Raw genomic sequence first — 21,652 nt, 5'->3', positions numbered from 1 at the left:
GGCCCGCGGGCCACATGCGGCCCCCTGAGGCCATTTATCCGGCCCCCACCGCACTTCTGGAAGGGTATCTCTTTCATTGGTGGTCAGTGAGAGAAGCATAGTTCCCATTGAAATACTGGTCAGTTTGTTGATTTAAATTTACTTGTTCTTTATTTTAAATATTGTATTTGTTCCCGTTTTGTTTTTTTACTTTAAAATAAGATATGTGCAGTGTGCATAGGGATTTGTTCATAGTTTTTTTTATAGTCCGGCCCTCCAACGGTCTGAGGGACAGTGAACTGGCCCCCTGTGTAAAAAGTTTGGGGACCCCTGCTCTAGGTGCACATGAAGTGCCTCTCGGTGGAGCTGAGTGACTAAGTCACCGATATTTCTGTTGGTCTGTGGGGGGGGGGGGGGGGGCTGTGAAAGCCCTGCTGCTCTGTTGCTCCTCTAGTGCTGGAGTCCCTAGGCTGCCCTCTCCTTTTCCCCTTCCAGAACTCTCCTTCAGTTCTCTTGTTTTCCAGGGTTTTCTGTTTTGTTTTTTTTGTTTGTTTCTTTGTTTTGGATTTTTCTGAAGTGAGAAGGGGGGGAGGCAGAGAGACAGACTCCCGCATGCACTTGACTGGGATCCACCGGGCATGCCCACCAGGGGGCGATGCTCTGCCCATCTGGGGCGTTGCTCCCTTGCGGTGGGAGCCATTCTAGCACCTGAGGCAGAGGCCATGGAGCCGTCCTCAGCACCTGGGGCTGCAAGAGGGGAAGAGAGAGATAGAGAAAGGAGAAGGGGAAAGGTGGAGAAGCAGATGTGCGCTTCTCCTGTGTGCCCTGGCAGGGAATTGAACCCAGGATTTCCACACGCCTGGCCAATGCTCTACCACTGAGCCAACTGGCCGGGGTGTTTTCCAGGGTTTAGAGTTGGACTTAGTAGGGAAGAGCAAGGAGAGACAAGTCTACGGCATCTGTCTGAACCAGGAGCCCTTGCTTCTTGTGTTACTGTTGGACAGTATGAGACGTGTATAAAGCAGTTTGACCTTACTTGTGACACAGTGTAGGTTTCGCATACAAGTGCTGTTTGGCCTTGTAATTATCATTTCAATTCATTAAGAAACTATAAAAAAAAACCAGCCAGGGCGAGGGCACCATTGGAGGGCAGTAGCAAATTACAGAACACAGGTCCCATCTCCAAAGGATTGCCTCTACTCAGTTCTGACCAAAGTCATTCCAGAATGTGCCCAGTGTTGCCGGATGTTTTGTTTTGTCAGGAGAAGCCAAAAATCTGATTTTTTTTTTTTATGTGAACGCTCCAATTTTTTTTTTAAATGTAAGCTACCAAGTCAAGATTTTTCAATGCTGCTCAGGTCAAACAAAACACAAGTGTGTGAGTCAGACCTACCCCAGGCTTCCCATTCATTAGAGGCTTCCACACCTAGCACGCCGGCTGGCACACGGTTCGTATTCAAAATGCTTATTAAAATAAAGATCTGGATAACTGGATAGGCCATTACGGGTAACATGTATGCAATATAACTTAGAGATTCCTCAAGTCACTATGCAGGGGACTCTCTCCTAACTGACTCGCTGGACTGCGTGGCCGAACTGTTTTCCCGGATGGACACACTGCCACTGCGGCAGGCAGGGGAGCCCTGCGCCGTGCGCCGTGCGCCCTCACAGTGTGCCTGGGCACCACTTCCTCCCGGCTGCGGCTCAGCTGAGGCCAGCCGTGTCTGACCTCGTAGCTGACTATGCCAGGAGCACATGTAATTACAAAATAAAACTGAATAATGCAAAACAATAAAACAGGAAGCAAAATCAATTGTTTTTATGATAACATTAAATACTTTGGAAAAAACTAAAAAAGACGGCTTGAAAGCTTACTTTTGAATTAGATATGGGCATGACAACGAGGAAAAACAATAAAGCAAAAAACTATAAAAATCTAGATGGAGTCAATATTAACATTCATTGCTACACCAGTGCCTAAATTCTCGCTTCATTTTAAATAACCCAAACTGGAAATCATAGATGCCACATTACAAGTGTGGTTTAAGCAGAAAAAAAAACAAACCAATGCACAAGTTCAATAAACATACCCACATATGAAGAAAAGGCCATGGCCTTCATCCAAAGACGGGCAAACGAAAATACATGTATTGATATATGTTTGAAGTTATTAAAAAAGATTCACTTTTTACAATACCCTGCTGCCACTGACTGTTCTGATAAACTGACCAACTACAGTCCCAAGTGTCGCAGGAGAGACCCTGGACAGATGGCTCAGGTGGCAGTCATTTGAGCATATGAAGAAAATCTGTAAGCAATGACCTTTGCTGATCTCTGCAGTGATTTCTCATGTAAAGCACTGGTGCCCTGTGCCACGGAGGTGCGCTCGTCTCTTCCTGAATTAAAAACAGACAGAAAAGAGAGAAGAGGAGGAATCAGTCAGATGCATATCTATTAGGCATAATCTATCAGGCATATAGATTCATGGGACTTTTCCTGAATACTATTTACCCCAAACTACTCGTTTTATAGAAATGGGAGCCCAGGCCCTGTGGTTAGGTGATGTGGCTAAAGTCAATCACATCACCAACTTGTATTAATGATAACACTCAGCAGGTCGCAATGTGCCTATTTCGCATTGTTCATATGCTAGGCATCATACATGTGCAGAGCATCAAACTATGGTGAATTAAACTCAGTCGCCTACATGTCAACATGCCAAAAAACAAAAAACTAGATGTCAAATACTGCCCCTGCCCGCAATGAAGATAGGTTAATTTATTATGCACTCTGCTGAAATAAAACCAAATCAAAATAAATGTTAACTTTTAAAAGTACTTTGGTATCAGCCATAACAAACAAAATGGTGGAAAATAGATTGTATTTATTAAATAAATAAATAAAAATGCCAACCCTGATTTTCCTGGCTTTCCTAGTGACATTACATAAAGAGCAAAGTACTTAAAGTCTTTTAATGTTTAATTTATTTTTTAAAAAACCTTATAAAAGGCACATTCACCCAAGAAACAGAAACCACATCTCCCTAGTAAAGAGAGTTTGGCTCTGTACCAGAAGTATTAAAAGCACTTGTGAACAAAAGCAGCAAATCATACATAATGTTTTGTATTTTCATGTGTTACATTGGATTTCCCCCCACACTACAAAATATTCTTAGTAAACTATACTGGAGTTTCTGGATTCTTAGGGTCACAACCAGTTCAGGTGGGACCCTCTCCAGAGAGCTCAGAGAGACCTGTACTTATCATTTAGAGATTATCAAGGCCAAGATAAATAAATAAATCCTTTTCAGGACTGGCTGCCTCTTAGCCAAGTCTCAGCTTAAAGCCAACTTTTACCATTGTGGGCACACTCTGGAAACACTGACATAATCTGACCTACTGGGGCTCAGGAATGATCAACAGTTTGCTTTTCCATCTATGCTGAAACATACCTACCAGGGTGCCCACTGAAAGCAAAATTGTCATCGTTTTACGAAAAGGAAAAACAAACAAAAACTTTCCCATTGTTGATCACCCTGTCCATCGGTAGAAGAGGGACATCACCAAAGTTCATCTTTTACTTTAGACCCTAGTTCAGGTTTCCAAGACATCTTATAAGAGATGCTTCCAGACATCTCTTATACTTTCAGGGGGAAAAAACCACACAGGTTATTGATCTGTTCCATAACATAGCTTGCCGATGTGTTCTGCAGAACAAGACAACTGAGGGAAGACAGGGAAGCTGGAATTACCATGAACAAGTACACTCTACCTCTGTATCTAATACCTGAGCTCCTGTCTCAGGAGCTAGCAGTCAATACAGGGCAGTGAGGGTTTTCCCAAGGCACCCCAAGTCCTGGGCACACAGTTTTCTGTGATGGTCACTGCTGGCTCCATTTTGTGACTGCTGCTTTACAGTTCGCCCCAACAACAAGCAAGTCTTCAGTTCCAAAGGTTATGCCAGGCTGAATCCAAAGACAGAAGGCAAGACATGGCAGTGGGCCCAACCATGATCTTCAGATATCATACTTGAACATGACCTTTTCAGAATAAGGCTCTGTTCAGACAAAGGTGCATTTTGGAGTTGAACTAATAAAGTAAACTAAGTTTACAGCCCCCTGGGTGAGCATCATAGATGTATTCAATAAATACGAAGACACACATGCCAGGTTAGAAAGGTGAATCACCTCAATAAGTTTCCCATAACTACATCTCACCACACTGAACAACAAAGCTATTTTATGCCAATTTAATGAGCGAATCTACTGCATTGTTTAATCACAAGATCACTTATTTATTCATTTATTCCATGTGTATTTATTAAGCACTGGGTATTGAGAATTCAATAATGAATAAAAGAAATATGGTTCCAGCCCTTAGAGAACATATAACTTAATTTAAACATAAAGTTATTGGTTGAGATGAATGGTAGGAAGGAAAGAATAGCCCCTTATGAAGAAGAGGAGAGGACATATGACTTACATTAAGAGGTCAGGGAAAGGCTCTGTGTGGCAGTGACCTTTAAGCTGAGACAATGAAGATGTGTGTAGGAGTGAAGATGGGGACAAGTGGGTGGGGAATGTCAGCAGAGAAGAGGCAGAGGTGGGAAGTTCTCAGCACAATCAAGGAAGAGAAAGAAGCACGTGGCTGGAGCACAGTGAGCAGGAATGTGCGTGACAAGAGATAAGAAGGATAGATGGACGGGAATCAAATGGGGGGGGGGGTCTTCCAGGATGTAAGAGTCTTGAATTCAAACCTAAACACAATGAGAGGCTCACTAAGAATTTTGTGCAAGAAAATGGCACTGTCCAACGTGAGATCAGAGCAGGCTTAGACCAACAGGAGTCCAGACATGGAATGTCGTGCTTAGACGCAAGCACTGGAGATGGAACTGAAAGGATCCATCTGTGACCTATTTTCGGAGTTGATGGAACAGACTTTGGTGGTGATTAGATAAGAGAGTGTAGGATTACGTCCAGCTTTCCCGCATACGCAACAACGCTGATGAGGAGGCACCATTACTGGCACAGGAACTAGAGAATAAAGTGAAGATCAAGATTTCTATTTCAGAGGTGGTTCTCAATATTTGAGAGGCCACCTGTGAAACCTTCAAGTGATAATGTTGGGAGGCAGTTCAACATGAAGTTGTGGAACTCAAAATGAGAGATCTGGGCTGCGGCTTTTTTTTTCTTTTACAGAGACAGAGAAAGAGAGTCAGAGAGAGGGATACAGACAGACAGGAAGGGAGAGAGATGAGAAGCATCAATCATTAGTTTTTCGTTGCAACACCTTACTTGTTCATTGATTGCTTTCTCATATGTGCCTTGACTGGGGGGCTACAGCAGACTGAATAACCCCTTGCTCGAGCCAGCGACCTTGGGTCCAAGCTGGTGAGCTTCGCTCAAGCCAGATGAGCCCATGCTCAAGCTGGCGACCTCGGGGTCTCGAACCTGGGTCCTCCGCATCCCAGTCCAACATTCTATCCACTGTGCCACCGCCGGGTCAGGCGGCTGCGGCTTTAAATATAATTTTTATGCTGAGAACTTCCATGTTTATTCTTTCCAGACCAAGCTGGAGGGTCTAACCCAAGTCTGTTGAATTACTAAATTCATTAAGCTCTTCCTCTGCTATGTGCTCAATGGAAAGTAATGTGCAGCCACAGTTAAGGAGGAAGAGAGCTCGCTGGGGAAGTGACTTGGGGCATGAAGAATGTATAGATGGTCTGAAGAGAGATAAGAAGTTGAAGGGCATTTCAGGTACAGGCCAGAACTCATGCAAAGGCCCAGAGCTGTGAAAGGGCTTGACGTGGTAAAGGAGAAGAGATTTATGTTGCTACTAACAGGTGGAGGACACAGTGCTGGGCACACAGGGCCTGGGGCAGGGAGAGGGAAAAGGCTGACAGAGAGGTGGGTGGAGCCCTGCGGCAGCAACTCTAGTTACTGCCCAATTATCTAGTCTCTTCTTTCCTAGTTGTAAGAACTCCAATTTTTAGCTGGGTACACGAGTTAAAGACTACATTCCTCTGCCTTTCTTGCAGTTATTTATTTTTCCTAAGATTTTATTTATTGATTTTTTTTTTTTTGTATTTTTCTGAAGTTGGAAACAGGGAGGCAGTCAGACAGACTCCCGCATGCGACCAACTGGGATCCACCTGGCATGTCCACCAGGGGGCGATGCTCTGCCCATCTGGGTGTCGCTCTGTTGCAACCAGAGCCACTCTAGCGCCTGAGGCAGAGGCCACAGAGCCATCCTCAGCGCCCGGGCCAACTTTGCTCCAATGGAGCCTTGGCTGTGGGAGGGGAAGAGAGAGACAGAGAGGAAGGAGAGAGGGAGGGGTAGAGAAGCAGATGGGCGCTTCTCCTGTGTGCCCTGGCCAGGAATTGAACCCGGGACTCCTGCACGCCAGGCTGACGCTCTACCACTGAGCCAATCGGCCAGGGCCTATTTATTGATTTTGAAGAGAAAGAGAAGGGGGGGGAACAGGAAGCATCAACTCATTGTAGTTGCTTCTTACATGTGTCTTGACCAGGCAAGCCTGAGGTTTCGAGCCAGCAACCTCAGCATTCCAGGTTGACACTTTATCCACTGCGCCCCCACAGGCCCACAGGTCGGGCAGTAAGATGCAGTTTAAAGTGTTGTAAGTGACTTCTATGAAGTGTCCTTAAAGGACAGGTGTTCCCCTTTTCTTCCTTCTTGCTGGCGAGAACGTGGATGTGACAGCTGGACCCTGGGCACTCATCCTGATCCTGAAGGCCAGAGGGCAGGGTGCTTCCTACTGCACCAGCCAGCACAGGAGAGTGAGGTGAGGACTGTGGAGCTAACCGACAAGCTCTGGCCTGCCTACCTCTGGTCTTCTTCTATGTGAGATATAAATAAACTTCGTTCTTGTCTAAGCCCATTGATATTTTAGGATTTAATGCCACTCTCAGCAAGCATACTTTTCAACATACAGGTCCAGACGATGAAACTGACAAGTTTAGACACTACCTATCCTATAAATACAAGGGACACATACATTTGAAGGCTATGAATTTTGTAGTGCTCTGGAGGAGAGAGACAATAGTAGCAGAGATCTCAGAAAGCTGGGTGGCACTCTAGCCAAGACGCTGTCCGAATGTGAATCAAGATCATGGCAGGGAGAACGAAGAGAGGCAAGATCTGACAGATTTCTGAGAAGGATGCTCAATGTGCCTCCATCACTATGAATGATTTAGTATACCAAAAAAAAAAAAAAAAGGGTTAAGTTAAAGGCGCGTTTGAGTGAGTACCAGGAAGCCTACCTCGACAGAGCAATGAAACTCCGCGACAAAACGACCAGAACAGGGCGGAGCTGCTGGCAGTTCTGCCGTTCGAAAGGAAGAGCTGGCCCAGGCACTCAGTGGTCCTTCTAGGTAAAAAAAATTCTAGAAACTACTGACTACTAATATTCTTCATCTAAACAAGAGAATTTTCTAAAAACAAAACAAAACAGATAAATGACTAATATAAGCAACTGTTCCTTATATTCCCCCAAGAAATACCTTAGGAAGAAAAATCCAGTGAAATCCTCATCTCTTTCTACAGATTATCTGAAACTTCTATTTTAAACATTTAAAAAATAAAATGTGCCCTGGCCAGTTGGCTCAGTGGTAGAGCGTCGGCCTGGCGTGCAGAGGTCCCGGGTTCGATTCCCAGCCAGGGCACACAGGAGAGGCGCCCATCTGCTTCTCCACCCCACCCCCTCTCCTTCCTCTCTGTCTCTCTCTTCCCCTCCCGCAGCCGAGGCTCCATTGGAGCAAAGATAGCCCGGGCGCTGGGGATGGCTCCATGGCCTCTGCCCCAGGCGCTAGAGTGGCTCTGGTCGCAACAGAGCCACACCCCAGAGGGGCAGAGCGTCGCCCCTGGTGGGCGTGCCGGTTGGATCCCGGTCGGGCGCATGCGGGAGTCTGACTGTCTCTCCCCGTTTCCAGCTTCAGAAAAATACAAAAATAAATAAATAAATAAAATGTTATGGTTTGCTGGCACTGGTGTTGCCACTTACATATAGCAAGTGCAAACCCAATATCTGTTTTGGTAACAAAAGTGATTCTGATTTGGCCTTCTCATAAATCACCAGTATCCTGACCGGTCCGATGATTCTTAACACTTTACGAACACCCAGGAGGCCTTCAGATGACCGGACTGATGCTGCGTGGTCCGTGAGGCTGTAAGAAGAGAAGAGCAACAAGCTGGGCAGAACGGCTTCAGTCCACGCAATAGGAGTGGCAAACTCTGACAAACCTAAGCTTTTTCCATATCTGGGTGAAGGTGTGGAAATTTAAATTTTCTAATGAAAACTGCAATTGTTTTATGTAAGTGAAAGCATTTCCCTTCAGGCCTCTCAAAATCAATCAACCAGGGAAACCTAGGGCCCCTTTCCTCAGTGAAATGTAGAAGTGGCAACACTGCGTCCTCACAGGGGCAGGTGACATTCATGTCACAGTCATTTGCTATGATGCACGTCTGCCAGGCATAGTGAGTGTTGATGGTCAGTCTAGGACCGCACCTCTAGCCCTTGCCAGGGCCAGGCTCGAGGGACCAATGAGTTCCCTTCGTCACAAAATCCTTAGCCCAAATCAGTCTCTTACTCTGAAATAAAGCTAATGAAATCGTACAGTGCCAGAGTTCCCATACTGTGATCACATACATTACCTCATCTGGGCCACGCCACAGCTCCACACAATGGGTCAGGCGGGTACTGTCATTACAGTTTCAGCAAGGAAATGGGAGTAAGGGACAGACAGAGTCAGTCGATGACGGTACGCAGAGATCTTGGTGTTGACCACGGTGACCTGCTCTCCATATAAGAAAGAATCAGAGCATCATGGGAAGAGCCATGGAAACCTCCATCAGGATACTGGGTAAGTGGTGCTGAACCCCCTGAAACACTGGAGTTAGCCCAGTAGGGGTCCTGTGTGTCTGTGGAGTGTCAGGCACTACAGACAACCCTGTCCCTGTTCCCCGAGAGTTCATGTGCTGGAAATGAGACAAAGAGAACAACAAACATTGAAAATAAATGTTGTTGATGACAGCTGGCAGGCAGTGTGCTCAAAGGCAGTAAGAAGGGAGACAGGCAGTTTGCCGGTGAACCCGAGTTGAGAGTGGGGGGCTGAGTAAGAGCTGGCTACATGGATGGACGTGAAGAGCACTCCAGAAAGGGAGGGGAGCATGTGGAAAGGCACATCTTCAATAGTAAACTGAGCCCGACCGGCGGTGGGGCCGTGTATAGAGTGCCGACCTAAGGTGCTGAGGTCCCAGGTTCGAAACCCCAAGGTCACCGGCTTAAGTGTGGGATCATCAACATGATCCCATGGTCAATGGTTTGAGCCCAAGGTCGCTGGCTTGAGAAAAGGGTCACTGGCTCAGCTTGAGCCCCTGGTCAAGGCACATATAAGAAAGCAATCAATGAACAACTAAGGTGTTGCAATGAAGAATGGATGCTTCTCATATCTCTCCTTTCCTGTATCTCTCTCTGTTCCTTTCATTAAAAATAATAATAATAAATAAATAATAATAATAATAATAATAAAAAGAGTAAACTGAGAAGGAGAAAGGTCCTATGTGTCTAAATAAACTGCAGGGACCAGACTACGAAAGGCCTCCTATGCCGAAGAGTATGTCTTTTATATTTTAGGGATGGAAAGCCATTGAAAATTTTGAGAACAACATGTTCAGAGTTATATCTGATGAGAAGTCAATGGTCAGTCTATTGCTCCTTTGAAGATTGTCATTTTCTCTAGCTGCTTTTAAGATTTTTCTATTGGCCTTTGGTTTTCTAAAGTTTCATCTTAATATATATGTTTGGTAGGGGTTTTTTTAATTTACCTTGCAATTACTAGTTTTCTTAAATCCGTAGTTTGGACCTGACCAGGTGGTGGCACAGTGGATAGAGCATTGGCCTGGGATGCTGAGGACCCAGGTCCGAAACCTTGAGGTCGCTAGCTTGTGTGTGGGCTCATCCGGCTTGAGCACGGGGTTGCAGGCTTGAGCGCTGGCTTGAAGCCCAAGGTCGCTAGCTTGAAGCCTATGGTCGCTAGCTTGAGCCCAGGGTCACTGGCTTGAGCCAGGGGTCACTAGCTCAGCTGGCGCCCCATCTCCCGGTCAAGGCACATATGAGAAAGCAATCAAGGAACAACTCAAGTGCTGCAACTATGAGTTGATGTTTCTCATCTCTCTCCCTTCCTGTCTGTCTGTCTGTCTCTCTCTATCTATCTATCTCTCAAAAAAAATCTGTAGTTTGGTATTTCAACTGCTATGAAATAATCTCAGCCATTAACTTCAAATTTCACCTTTGCTCATTTTCTTTCTCATCGCCTTCCATGACTAATTATACAGACTTTCTCATTCTATTCTCTCTCCATCTTCAGTTCTTATCTCTTTGTCTCTTGGGATAATTTTTTCTTAGTGTTTTCCAGTTTGTTAGTTTTCTCTTCACCTTTATCCAATCTTCTGTTAAATCCATCCAGTGAGGGTTTTTTTCTTTAAACTCAATTACATACTTTTTTGTATTCACAGTTTCTCATTTCATTACTGTATATTTCTAGAAGTTTTAGTTCATCCCTTTTCCGATTTGCTCTGTCACATTTCACCATTTCCTATTTTTTTTTTTTTTTCTGTATTTCTCTGAAGCCGGAAACGGGGAGAGACAGTCAGACAGACTCCCGCATGCACCCGACCAGGATCCACCCGGCACGCCCACCAGGGGGCGACGCTCTGCCCCTCCGGGGGTCGCTCTGTTGCAACCAGAGCCACTCTAGCGCCTGGGGCAGAGGCCAAGGAGCCATCCCCAGCGCCCGGGCCATCTTTGCTCCACTGGAGCCTTGGCTGCAGGAGGGGAAGAGAGAGACAGAGAGGAAGGAGAGGGGGAGGGGTGGAGAAGCAGATGGGCACTTCTCCTGTGTGCCCTGGCCGGGAATCGAACCCGGGACTTCTGCATGCCAGGCCAACGCTCTACCACTGAGCCAACCGGCCAGAGCCTCACCATTTCCTATTCTTGTAGGTATTTTCAAGCTTTATCTTTTATTTCTTAAAACAGTTTGTTTGCCTGACCAGGCGGTGGCGCAGTGGATAGAGCAACGGACTGGGATGCAGAGGACCCAGGTTCGAGACCCCTAGGTCGCCGGCTTGAGCACGAGCTCATCTGGTTTGAGTAAAAGCCCACCAGCTTGAACTCAAGGTTGCTGGCTCCAGCAAGGGGTTACTCGGTCTGCTGAAGGCCAGCGGTCAAGGCACATATGAGAAAGCAATCAATGAACAACTGAGGTGTTGCAACACGCAATGAAAAACTGATGATTGATGCTTCTCATCTCTCTCCATTCCTGTCTGTCTGTCCCTGTCTATCCTTCTCTCTGACTCACTCTCGGTCTCTGTAAAAAATAAATTAATTAATTAATTAAAAAAAAAAAACACAGTTTGTTTGTTTTTATAGATGGCAGTGATTCCAATATCTGATGATGTTTATGAAAGGCTGTTTCTGTTCAAGATTTGAGATTCCTTGGGTGACTCAGTCAGCTGAATGAGGGCTACAATTCCATGTAAGAGCTGATATGTATCTGGTCCACCCTCACCGTGACGGTGCATAGCCACTGGGGGTCCCATCCTCATGTGAGGAGTCTGGGCTTTAATTGTGTTCCCTGTAAGTGCTGGCCACATCTGCAAAGTCGCCTGGCTTCTCCCTTCTGATTTGAACCTGGTAATGCTTGTCAGCTCTTTCATGCTTTTTTTAAGTGCTTTTTTTTTATTATTTTATCTAAATATTTTTGGCTTTTTAAGTGGGAGGGTGTGTGTGTGAATAACAACCCACCATTACTATTAACAGAAAGTCCTAGGATTTATATTTGAGAAGTGTTTTCCAGATGGCAGTATCGAGCATGGTTAGGGAGTAGTGACCGGTGAGGTCAGGGGAGGGACAATAGTGATCTGTGCAGGGGACACAAAGGTAAACAGTTAGGAAGTTGCTATGACAATGCCCAATGTCATGTTAAGACAGAAGCACAAGGGACAGAGAAAAGAAGCAGGTATTCTCACATACATTTTTCTCAGTGACCCCATGAGGGAAGTATTACTATTCTGATTTTTAGAGACGAGTTATCAGCAGGTCAAAGAGGTAAAGTAACTTAAGGAGATGGTTATTAGAGGACGAGTCATAACCCAGTATGACTCCAAATCCAAGCTCTTCCCACCACTGTGTGATGAGATCTGGAGGAAAGATAGGAACAGGTGGACGGGCTCCAAAGAGAATGGCACATATACACTATGGAATACTACTCGGCCATAAGAAATGATGGCTTCGGATCATTTACAACAAAATGGTGGGATCTTGATAACATTATACGGAGTGAAATAAGTAAATCAGAAAAAAACAAGAACTACATGATTCCATACAATGGTGGAACATAAAAACGAGACTAAGAGACATGGACAAGAGTGTGGTGGTTACCAGGGATGGGGGGAGGGAGGATGCCGGAGGGAAGGCGGGAGAGGGTTAGGGGGAGGGGGAGGGGCACAAAGAAAACTAGATAGAAGGTGGCGGAGGACAATCTGACTTTGGGTGATGGGCATGCAACATAACTGAATGACAAGATAACCTAGACATGTTTTCTTTGAATATAGGTACCCTGATTTATTAATGTCACCCCATTAATAAAAATTTATTTAAATTAAAAAAAAAGAGAGAGAATGGGAGGGTTGCCGAAAATTATATAATTCAGTTATAAACAGACTTTGAAGGGCTTTAAATTTTAGATGTTAAGTGACAAACAGCTCTCTATATAATTTCACTGTATCTATGCATAGAGATGACAGAGCAATTTGAAAGCATGAGCTTTATAGTCACAAGACCTAAATTCACTTCTTTATAACAGAAGTTCTCAAAGTGTGTTCCCTGACTGGCAGCACCAATATCACCTGGGAACTCTTAGAAATGCATGTTCTGCAGGTCCCGCACCCAGACCTACTGACTCAGGCCTCTAGGGGCAGGGCCCAGCAATCCAGTGGAACGGGCCCTCCAGGGCATTCTGATTCAGGTTCACTCTAAAGGCACTGCTATAGACAAATGAGCAAACAGCCACCAAGGAAGAGCATCTTCATACAATTGGGAGCGGATGTAAGTTCAGTTGGGACTTACTGAGTCTGAGGTAGTGGATATCAGACCAGGTGCTTAAGAGAGAGAGCTGGGCTGGAGACAGACATGAAGGCACCGTCTGTGCGCAGAAGGCAGACGAGTAAGCGAGCTGGCCCCTCAGATGGTGCAGAATTAGAAAGGAAGCACACCTTGGCCAGACAATGAGGAACACCAACATTTAAGAAAGCATGAGTAGAAACGTTTGCAAGGAGGCTGAAGCCTGGTCAGAGGGGTAGGAAAAAGTCAGGCTAATGTGGGTCCGAGAAGCAAAGGAAAGCAAGTGTTTTAATAGGAAGAGCATGGTCAGCGGCGCGGCCTTAGCGATGAAGTAACAGGTGACCCTCGTGACACGAATGTTAAAGAAAGAAACGAGTGAAGTCAGACTGCCGTGCAGGGGCGCTGAGTGGAGGCGGACCGCGCAGATGAGGCGGTGGACCGGGCTCCGGAAGCGTGCCTGGGAAGGCGGGACAATACAGGGCGGGAGCTCTGGGGGGGAGAGACAAGGCTTTCACTGTTTTATTATTTTAAGATAAGGGAGGCTTGGACAAGGGTCATTACTGATGGGGAGGAACCATTAAAGAAGGTGCGGTCAAAGAGGACACAGTTAGGAAAGGGAGAGGTCCCTGGGCAGGAAGGGATGGGATCCAGACCCCGGGGAAAGGTTAACCTCAGACAGAGGACAGAAAGATGTCACCTTCATTGTACCAAAGGAAATGGAGGAGGGGACGAGTCTAGGCACAGCCACTTGTAAGTCTGGCGGCTGAAGGCTAAGGGGGCACCTGCAGGCAGCTTTCCCTGTCTCTGAAAAGCAGAAGCCGAGCTCGTCTGTCAGAACGGCTAGGGTGGGTGGAGGGTACACACCACACTCAGAATTGGGCTCCACTGTTCCAGGAGAGAATCAAATGCAAATGGCATCCGAAACAGCAGCCCTGGACATGCCAGGCACAATGAGGTGATTTACATACACTACCCCTCTTAATATTCTCCAATAACCCAGAGAAGCAGGCAGATATTACCATGCCAGTTTTAGAGATAGGGAAGTGAGGTTCACGAAAGTCAAACAACATGCTTGCCCATGGTTACCAGCTAGGAAATGACAAGGACAGGATTCAAACCCAACTTTCATGAATGCTGGCACCTCATCTCATCCTCTCCCCATGATGGCACCCAACCTTCCAGATCTGAACAGCACTGACAGCAGAGAGAATGGAGAAGAGCACATGATTTGGGAGAGATCTTCCTGAGCGATAACACACTAGGAGAAGTCGATCAGCTCTGGGGCACACTTTGAGTTGGGGGTGGCAATGAAATGTGAGGATGATGATGTCCCCTAACCAAGCTGGAGACATGGCTCTACATCTTGGGGTAGAGGCTGGAAGTATCAATTAGATGATAACATTGTCTGAGTAGACAATGTGTAGACATTTCCTCTTAACAGGATGAATGAATGAATGAATAAAAACTAATATTCAAACATTAAGAGGGAAACAATCCCTTTCCTATCCCATTTGCCTGCGTTGTTCTAACTTACTGACCAGTTGGGGACTAAGAAAGGAGGCACGCTCTGCGGCAGGACTTGGTCGCCCTCCTCCCTCGTCAGGCTGACTGCGCAGACACCTAGAGGGGCCTGAGCCGGAGCTGAGACCTGGATGGCATGGCTTCCAGGCCCTCGTAAGTTCATCTTCTTACATGGGGTTTTGCGCTGATTCCCATTTCCAGCTGTGAACTGTATTAATTACATCATCAACACCCTCCTGCTTTTCTCGGAGTCCTCTCTGCTCCAAATCCTTCTCTTGCCCAGGAGGAACAACTTTTAAATTTCTCTCTACTAAAGCTTTAATTGGCTTTTAGCCTCATGGCTCCCAAAAGACCCAAAATGTTGGCACACACACTTATGTGCTCCTGTCTATAGCTGGTTTTAACTTACTAATTCTGCATCTTTCCCAACAGATGAATGATTCCTCCAAATGCACGTTGATTTCCATGAGTTTTCCTTAAAGGGGCCAAGCATCACATCTGTGATGTGATCGTTTCAACGCCAGAAACAGTGTTTACTAAAATCAGACTGGTGTTTCTTTACCTCCCTCATCAGGACTAGCTATCCACTAAAACTTCAAAATGAAAAAAAAGAAAAGAAAAAAGATGTGAAGCTATCTTAGAGAGTTAAGTAGGGAATGGCCTCAAAGCTTGGGAAACCAGGCTAGATGGGTTTTGCTGTGTTTTTGTCTGTAATTCCCCATATATCAAACATGTATTATATCTCTCCTATGTTCTAAGATTCTTAAAGCATACACAATGTTTTGTCCTATTGAACATCTCCAACAGGGATAACAAGATTCAGCCCAGCCTGACCTGTGGTGGCACAGTGGATAAAGCATCGACCTGGAAATGCTGAGGTCGCCGGTTCGAAACCCTGGGCTTGCCTGGTCAAGGCACATATGGGAGTTGATGCTTCCAGCTCCTCCCTACCTTCTCTGTCTCTCTCTCCTGTCTCTCTCTCTCCCTTTCTCTCTCCTCTCTAAAATGAATAAATAAAATTAAAAAAAAAATCATATTTAAAAAAACAAACAACAAAAAAAAACATTTAAAAAAAAGATTCAGCCCATTGCTTCGGTAAAAGAGAGAAAATGAAAACACTGCTTCTCCAAGAGTCGGTCCCCTTTATCAGTTCATCTGCTGTGACCTAATAATAGCAGGACCACAAAGTAATCATAACAAGACAAAAAAGAAAAAGCGTTTAAAGAAGAACCTGATTTTTACAGACGATTTCACTTCTGAGACCCACCAGGCCCCCTAGGACAGTGGTCCTCAACCCCCGGGCCGCGGACTGGTACCGGTCCGTGGGCCATTTGGTACCGGTCCACAGAGAAAGAATAAATAACTTACATTATTTCCGTTTTATTTATATTTAAGTTTGAACAATGTTTTATTTTTAAAAAGTGACTAGATTCCCTCTGTTATATCCGTCTAAGACTCACTCTTGACACTTGTCTCGGTCACGTAATACATTTATCCATCCCACCCTAAAGGCCAGCCCATGAAAATATTTTCTGACATTAAACCAGTCCAAAAAAGGTTGGGGACCACTGCCCTAGGAAACAGAACAATGCACTGCTCAAAAACAGTGCATGTCTGAAGCATCTTTGATGAAAAATTGCTTCTTCTCAATAAGGTAACAAGTCTAGCTCTAAGTGCAAATCAGACTAAGGCAAGTAAGTCACTCTAACCAGGTTATATAGACGTGGATGAGTCATTGCTTTTAATGTCAAATTGGCAAATCTGAAGGTTTGATAATGGATCTGCTGCGGAGAAAAAGGATTCAGGTGTGAATCAGGAGAGTGACTGGCTTGGTCCTTTAATTTCTAAAAAGGAAAGGAAAAATGCCTTTTGTAGAACATTTGCAAGTACAAGAGTCTGTTCTGGGAGTTGCAAGTCAATGAAAGATAAGCAAAAATTACATGAGAAAAATAAAAATAAAACATTCAACTAGATAGTATTAGTCATAGAATATCAACTGCAAAAATAAACAACTACGAAGGAGAGTCACAGAAAAGACATTGCACATTTAGCTGAGCTGTTAGGAAAGGCTTGTAAAGAGAAAACATCTTGTGCTGAGCAGACTCTAAGATGGCTTCAAATGACCCCCAGATGTCCCAGGCTTCACAGCCCTGGATAGTCCCCTCCCTTCAAGTGTGAAAAGGACCCGAGTCTTGCTTTTAATCAACAGACTATGGAAAAGGTGGTGGGCTGGCGCTTCCACGATGGGGTCACACAGACTGTAACTTTGGTCTCGATGGTAGACTCTCCCTTGCTGGAGCTGACACAGCCAGCTGCCATGGAGGGGCCCAGGCAGGCAGGAGCTGAGGGTGGCCGCCGGCCAGCAGCCAGCAAGAACTCGGGTCCTCAGACCAACAGCCCACAGGAACATAACACACAGAGCAACAGCCCCACAGCCCACAACTACATAAGCTTAGAAGCAGATCCTTCCCAAAGCAGCTTTCAGATAGATGAGTGGCATCTTGACTGCAGCCCTATGAGAAACCCTGACGCAGAGGACCGTGCTGAGCCACGCCCAGATTCCTGACTAAAGGGGGACCTCGTTTCCATCCTCCACTCACAACACTGCAGGCACCAAACGTGTGGGTTTTCCACACCAAGTAAGTCTCTCATTCTCTTCCGACACCACCTGGGTGTCCAACGTTAGCACAGCTCCACAGGTGAAGGGCTCGGTCCCACAAGACTGCCTCTCGCTTCAGACACCAAATGCAAGTCATGGGTCTCTAGGTTACCCAGACTTCTGAGCTGGCTACAAACTGGGGCTGAAGTTCCCATGACCTCCCCCCTGGGTTCAATAATTCTGTAACAGCTCACAGAACTAAAGGCAACACATAACTTACATTTACTGACTTAGTACAAAGAATATCATAAGAGACAGATGAACAATGAGATGAAGAAATATGTGAGTGAGGTCTGAGAGGACCCTGAGCACAGGAGCACGCGTCCCTGTGGGGCCGAGGAGGACCACCCTCCCAGCACATGGTGAATTCACCACCCCAGAAGCTCTCCAAAGCCCGCAGTTAGGACATTTTTATGAAATCACATAGGCATGATCAACTTCATCCTGCAGGTAAAGTCAATTATTAACTCAATCTCCAGCCCTTCTCCCATCCCTGGGGGACGAAGGGTGGGGATGAATATTTCAAGCTTCTCATCATGGCTTGGTCTCTCAGATGACCAGCCTCCATCCTGAAGCTATATAGGAGTCCACCAAGAGCTGCATCATAGAACAATAGATGTGCCTCTCATTCAGGAAATTACAAGGGTTTTAGGAGCTCGGTGTCAGGAACAGGGTCAAAGACTAAATATTGGAACAAAAGATGTTCACAGCACTGCTATCACTCAGGAAATTACAAGGGTTTTAGGAGCTTTGTGTCAGGAACTAGAGGCAGTGAGGCCAAATCTGCTCACAAAAATTAGGGGGTTTTTCAAAATGAATATGAAGTGATAAAAAAAAAAGCATTTGATTTTCTTTTTATTGAACAAGAACATCAAAAAGCAAATGGCAAATCAGTTATTCAATTATGCAAATGAGATGCAAAACCAACTTTTATCTCATTGGTGAAAATGCACTATACAAAAGGCTGAAAGTACTGGAGTATCTGCATGTTCTCTGATCCTCTAATTTTTGTGAGCAGTGTATTTCTTGTTATGTTACACCATGATGGTGAACCTATGACACGCGTGTCAACACTGACATGCGTACCCATTTTCAATGACACGCGGCCACGTGGCCGCATACCAGAGAAGTATGGGGCCACATGCCGAGAAGGACGTTTCCTCCTCGGCTCCTGCACGGCCAGGTGCACTAGCCGAGGATAAAACATTGGCTGTAGTGTAGACACTCTGTGCTGGAGGTCTGTAGGCCAAAACAACAGAACTCCGGCACAAAGCGTCTAGTTCTGGGACTTCTGGTTAGGCTGTTAGGGGATCTTTGATCTCACTTCTGGCTGGCGGAGTAGGGAGCAGTGGAATACTGCGGGGGACTCATCTCTGGGGGCCCTGTGATCGCCATTACTAGCGACCACATAACCACAGCAACCGTCATCCAATCTACTGTTCTGGGGTGTCGTGGATTTCTAATTGACTATCATTACTGAGATAAGTGGGGGGAGGCTGGGAGAGGTGAGGGCCTGTGCTATGGGTGCCGTTTCCTGCCATTAGAAATAGCGGCAGCCATCTTAATTTACATAAGATGCAACTTGCAGAATTTCAAGACAGCCTCTGGGCTCAGGTGTTTGTCGACTTGAGGTCAAAGCTTGAGAATCTGGAAAGGTGCCGCTTGGAGAATCAAGAGGAGTGCCACTACAAACAGGAAATTTGGAGTGCCTGGAACCGATTACCAGGCACTTTTAGCACCCTGAAAAATATAGCAATGGCTTTACTCACAATTGTTCCCTCTACGTACTTTTGTGAGACCTTATTCTCAGCGTTAAATAATATCAAAACCAACAAAAGAAACAGACTGACAGATGAAGTTAGTAGCACTTGCTTGGGCTTGAAGTGTACAAAATACCAACCTTCAACTGAAGATTTAGCCAATGAAATTCAGCAACAAAAAAGTCACTAATAGGCAGGTTAAAGAACTCCCCCTCACCCTCACTTATTTTAGTTCACGGCATCCCACACAAGTTAAATAATATCAAGACCAACAAAAGAAACCGACTGACAGATGAACAAAGAAGTCACTAAGCAGGTAAGTTAAATAATTAGTTTTTGGTTTATTAAATACAGTTATATATTACAATTATAATTTTTGTTAAACTATAAATATCGCGAAATTATGGGTTTTCTTCTCAAAGTGACACACCACCTGAGTTATGCTTGGTTTTTTGGCGAATTTTGACACACCAAGCTCAAAAGATTGCCCATCTCTGTGTTACACTGACCTACAGAAAATTCAGGATAATAAATGTTTTGTTAAAGTGTCCCTTAATAGATGATTGGTTAAAGAAAATGTGGGACATATATATAATGGAATAACTACTCAGCCATAAGAAATGATGACATATTGCCATTTAGGACAACACGGATGGACCTTGAAAACATTATATATATTAAGTGAAATAAGTAAATTCAGAAAAAGCTAAGAACTACATGATTTCACACACAGGTAAGATATAAAATGAGACTTATGGACATAGAGAAAAGTAAAGTGGTTACCAGGAGGAGAAGGGGAGGAGGAAAAAGAGTAAAGAAGGACAAATACATGGTGACAGAAAATGGTTTTACGTTGGGTGATGGGCACACAATACAATCAACAGTTCAAATGCTATAGAGATTTTTACCTGAAACCTATATACTCAATGATCAATGTTATCCCCATTAAAATTAATTTAAAATAAATAGCCCTGGCCAGTTGGATAGAGCATTGGGCCAGAGTACAGACATCCTGGGTTCGATTCCCAGTCAGGGCACACATGAAAAACGACCATCTGCTTCTCTCCCCCTTCTTTCTCCCCTTTCTCTCCCTTTTCCCCTCCCGCAGCCAGTGGCTCAACTGGTTCAAGCATCAGCCTCAGGTGCTGAGGATAGCTCAGCTGATTTGAGCATTGGCCCCAGGCAGGGGTTACCAGGTGGATCCCAGTTTCACTATCTCCCCTCCTCTCACTTAAAATATAAAAAAAATAAATGTGTTGTTTCAGCCACCACCTTTGTGACACAGCCATAGATAATTAATACACATGTAAAAAGACAGCTGACATTTGAAGGCTGGAGGAATTTTCCAGGGGAAGATGAGGAATTAGGCAGCACTCGGGTCCGGGAGGAGGAGGAACAGATACACTGAGGCAGACGTGGGAAGGGAATGCTTAGGCACAATACAAAGTCTGGTGTGACCGGCCCCAAGGTCTGAACTGGCAGGTGCGAGAACACCAGCTGGAGAGGCGGGCAGGAGAACCCTGGTGGGTGAGGGCAGCCCAGGAAAGCTGGGAGAGCTCATCACTGCCATCATTCAGACTGAGAACCTCTACAGGAAGATTCATTTAACACTCATTGCCTCAAGAGGCAACAAGCTTCAAAAACTGATTTGAAAACTGCCCATAATAGGCCCTGGCCGGTTGGCTCAGCGGTAGAGTGTCGGCCTGGTGTGTGGGGGACCCGGGTTCGATTCCCAGCCTGGGCACATAGGAGAAGCGCCCATTTGCTTCTCCACCCCCCCCCCCTCCTTCCTCTCTGTCTCTCTCTTCCCCTCCCGCAGCGAGGCTCCATTGGAGCAAAGATGGCCCGGGCGCTGGGGATGGCTCCTTGGCCTCTGCCCCAGGTGCTAGAGTGGCTCTGGTCGCGGCAGAGCAATGCCCCGGAGGGGCAGAGCATCACCCCCTGGTGGGCAGAGCATCGCCCCTGGTGGGCAGAGCGTAGCCCCTGGTGGGCGTGCCGGGTGGATCCCGGTCGGGCGCATGCGGGAGTCTGTCTGACTGTCTCTCCCCGTTTCCAGCTTCAGAAAAATACAAAAAAAAAGAAAACTGCCCATAATAAAATACTATGCTTTCTTTTTAAAAAGATACTTTCCCTTCCGTTATCTCATTTCACATGTGCAAGAACCTATGAAGAAGTAAAAGCAAGTATCTATTATGAAGGAGGTTTTTGGTTTGTCTTACAAATAAGGAATATGAAGCACTAAAAGTCAAGAATGGCCGGCAAAAGGTCTTGTTCAGACCTGTTTCCTACTAAGCGGTTGCCACGTTCTGTTGGATCCCCTTTCCTGGTATAGATTCACACAGGGCTAGCCAGGCAGGTTGGGACCCTGGCCCAGTGCACCAGGGTGGAAGGCCCAAGGAGCATTTGTACCTGGAGCAGCAGGGCTAACGAGGCCTGGGTGTACGACCAAGTCAAGAGTGGAGCGGTCTCAACTGCAGAAGCTGGGATCAAAGGGGCTTGGAAATAAGAAGAGTCAAAATGAGCAGCAGAGCCAAAGCCAAGCCCATCAAGTCAGTGCTTGATTGATGCTTCTGGTTCAAAAAATGAGTCCAAACTG

The 21,652-nt window shown here is 45.7% G+C and overlaps 1 protein-coding gene across 1 annotated transcript in view; it reads right to left on the bottom strand.

Annotated features, from left to right (window-relative positions):
• Positions 1 to 21,652, bottom strand: part of DIS3L2 (DIS3 like 3'-5' exoribonuclease 2) — a 320,107-nt gene that overhangs the window by 194,242 nt on the left and 104,213 nt on the right. The window contains exon 7 of the mRNA XM_066345627.1: positions 2,302 to 2,375. Within this exon, the coding sequence (XP_066201724.1) occupies positions 2,302 to 2,375 (74 nt within the window). The remainder of the gene's footprint in view (positions 1 to 2,301; positions 2,376 to 21,652) is intronic.

The sequence above is a fragment of the Saccopteryx leptura genome, chromosome 7, assembly GCF_036850995.1.
Source record: "Saccopteryx leptura isolate mSacLep1 chromosome 7, mSacLep1_pri_phased_curated, whole genome shotgun sequence".
Lineage (NCBI taxonomy): Eukaryota > Metazoa > Chordata > Mammalia > Chiroptera > Emballonuridae > Saccopteryx > Saccopteryx leptura.
Note: the sequence above shows the minus strand (reverse complement) of the source record. Positions and strands in the feature narration are given on the sequence as shown.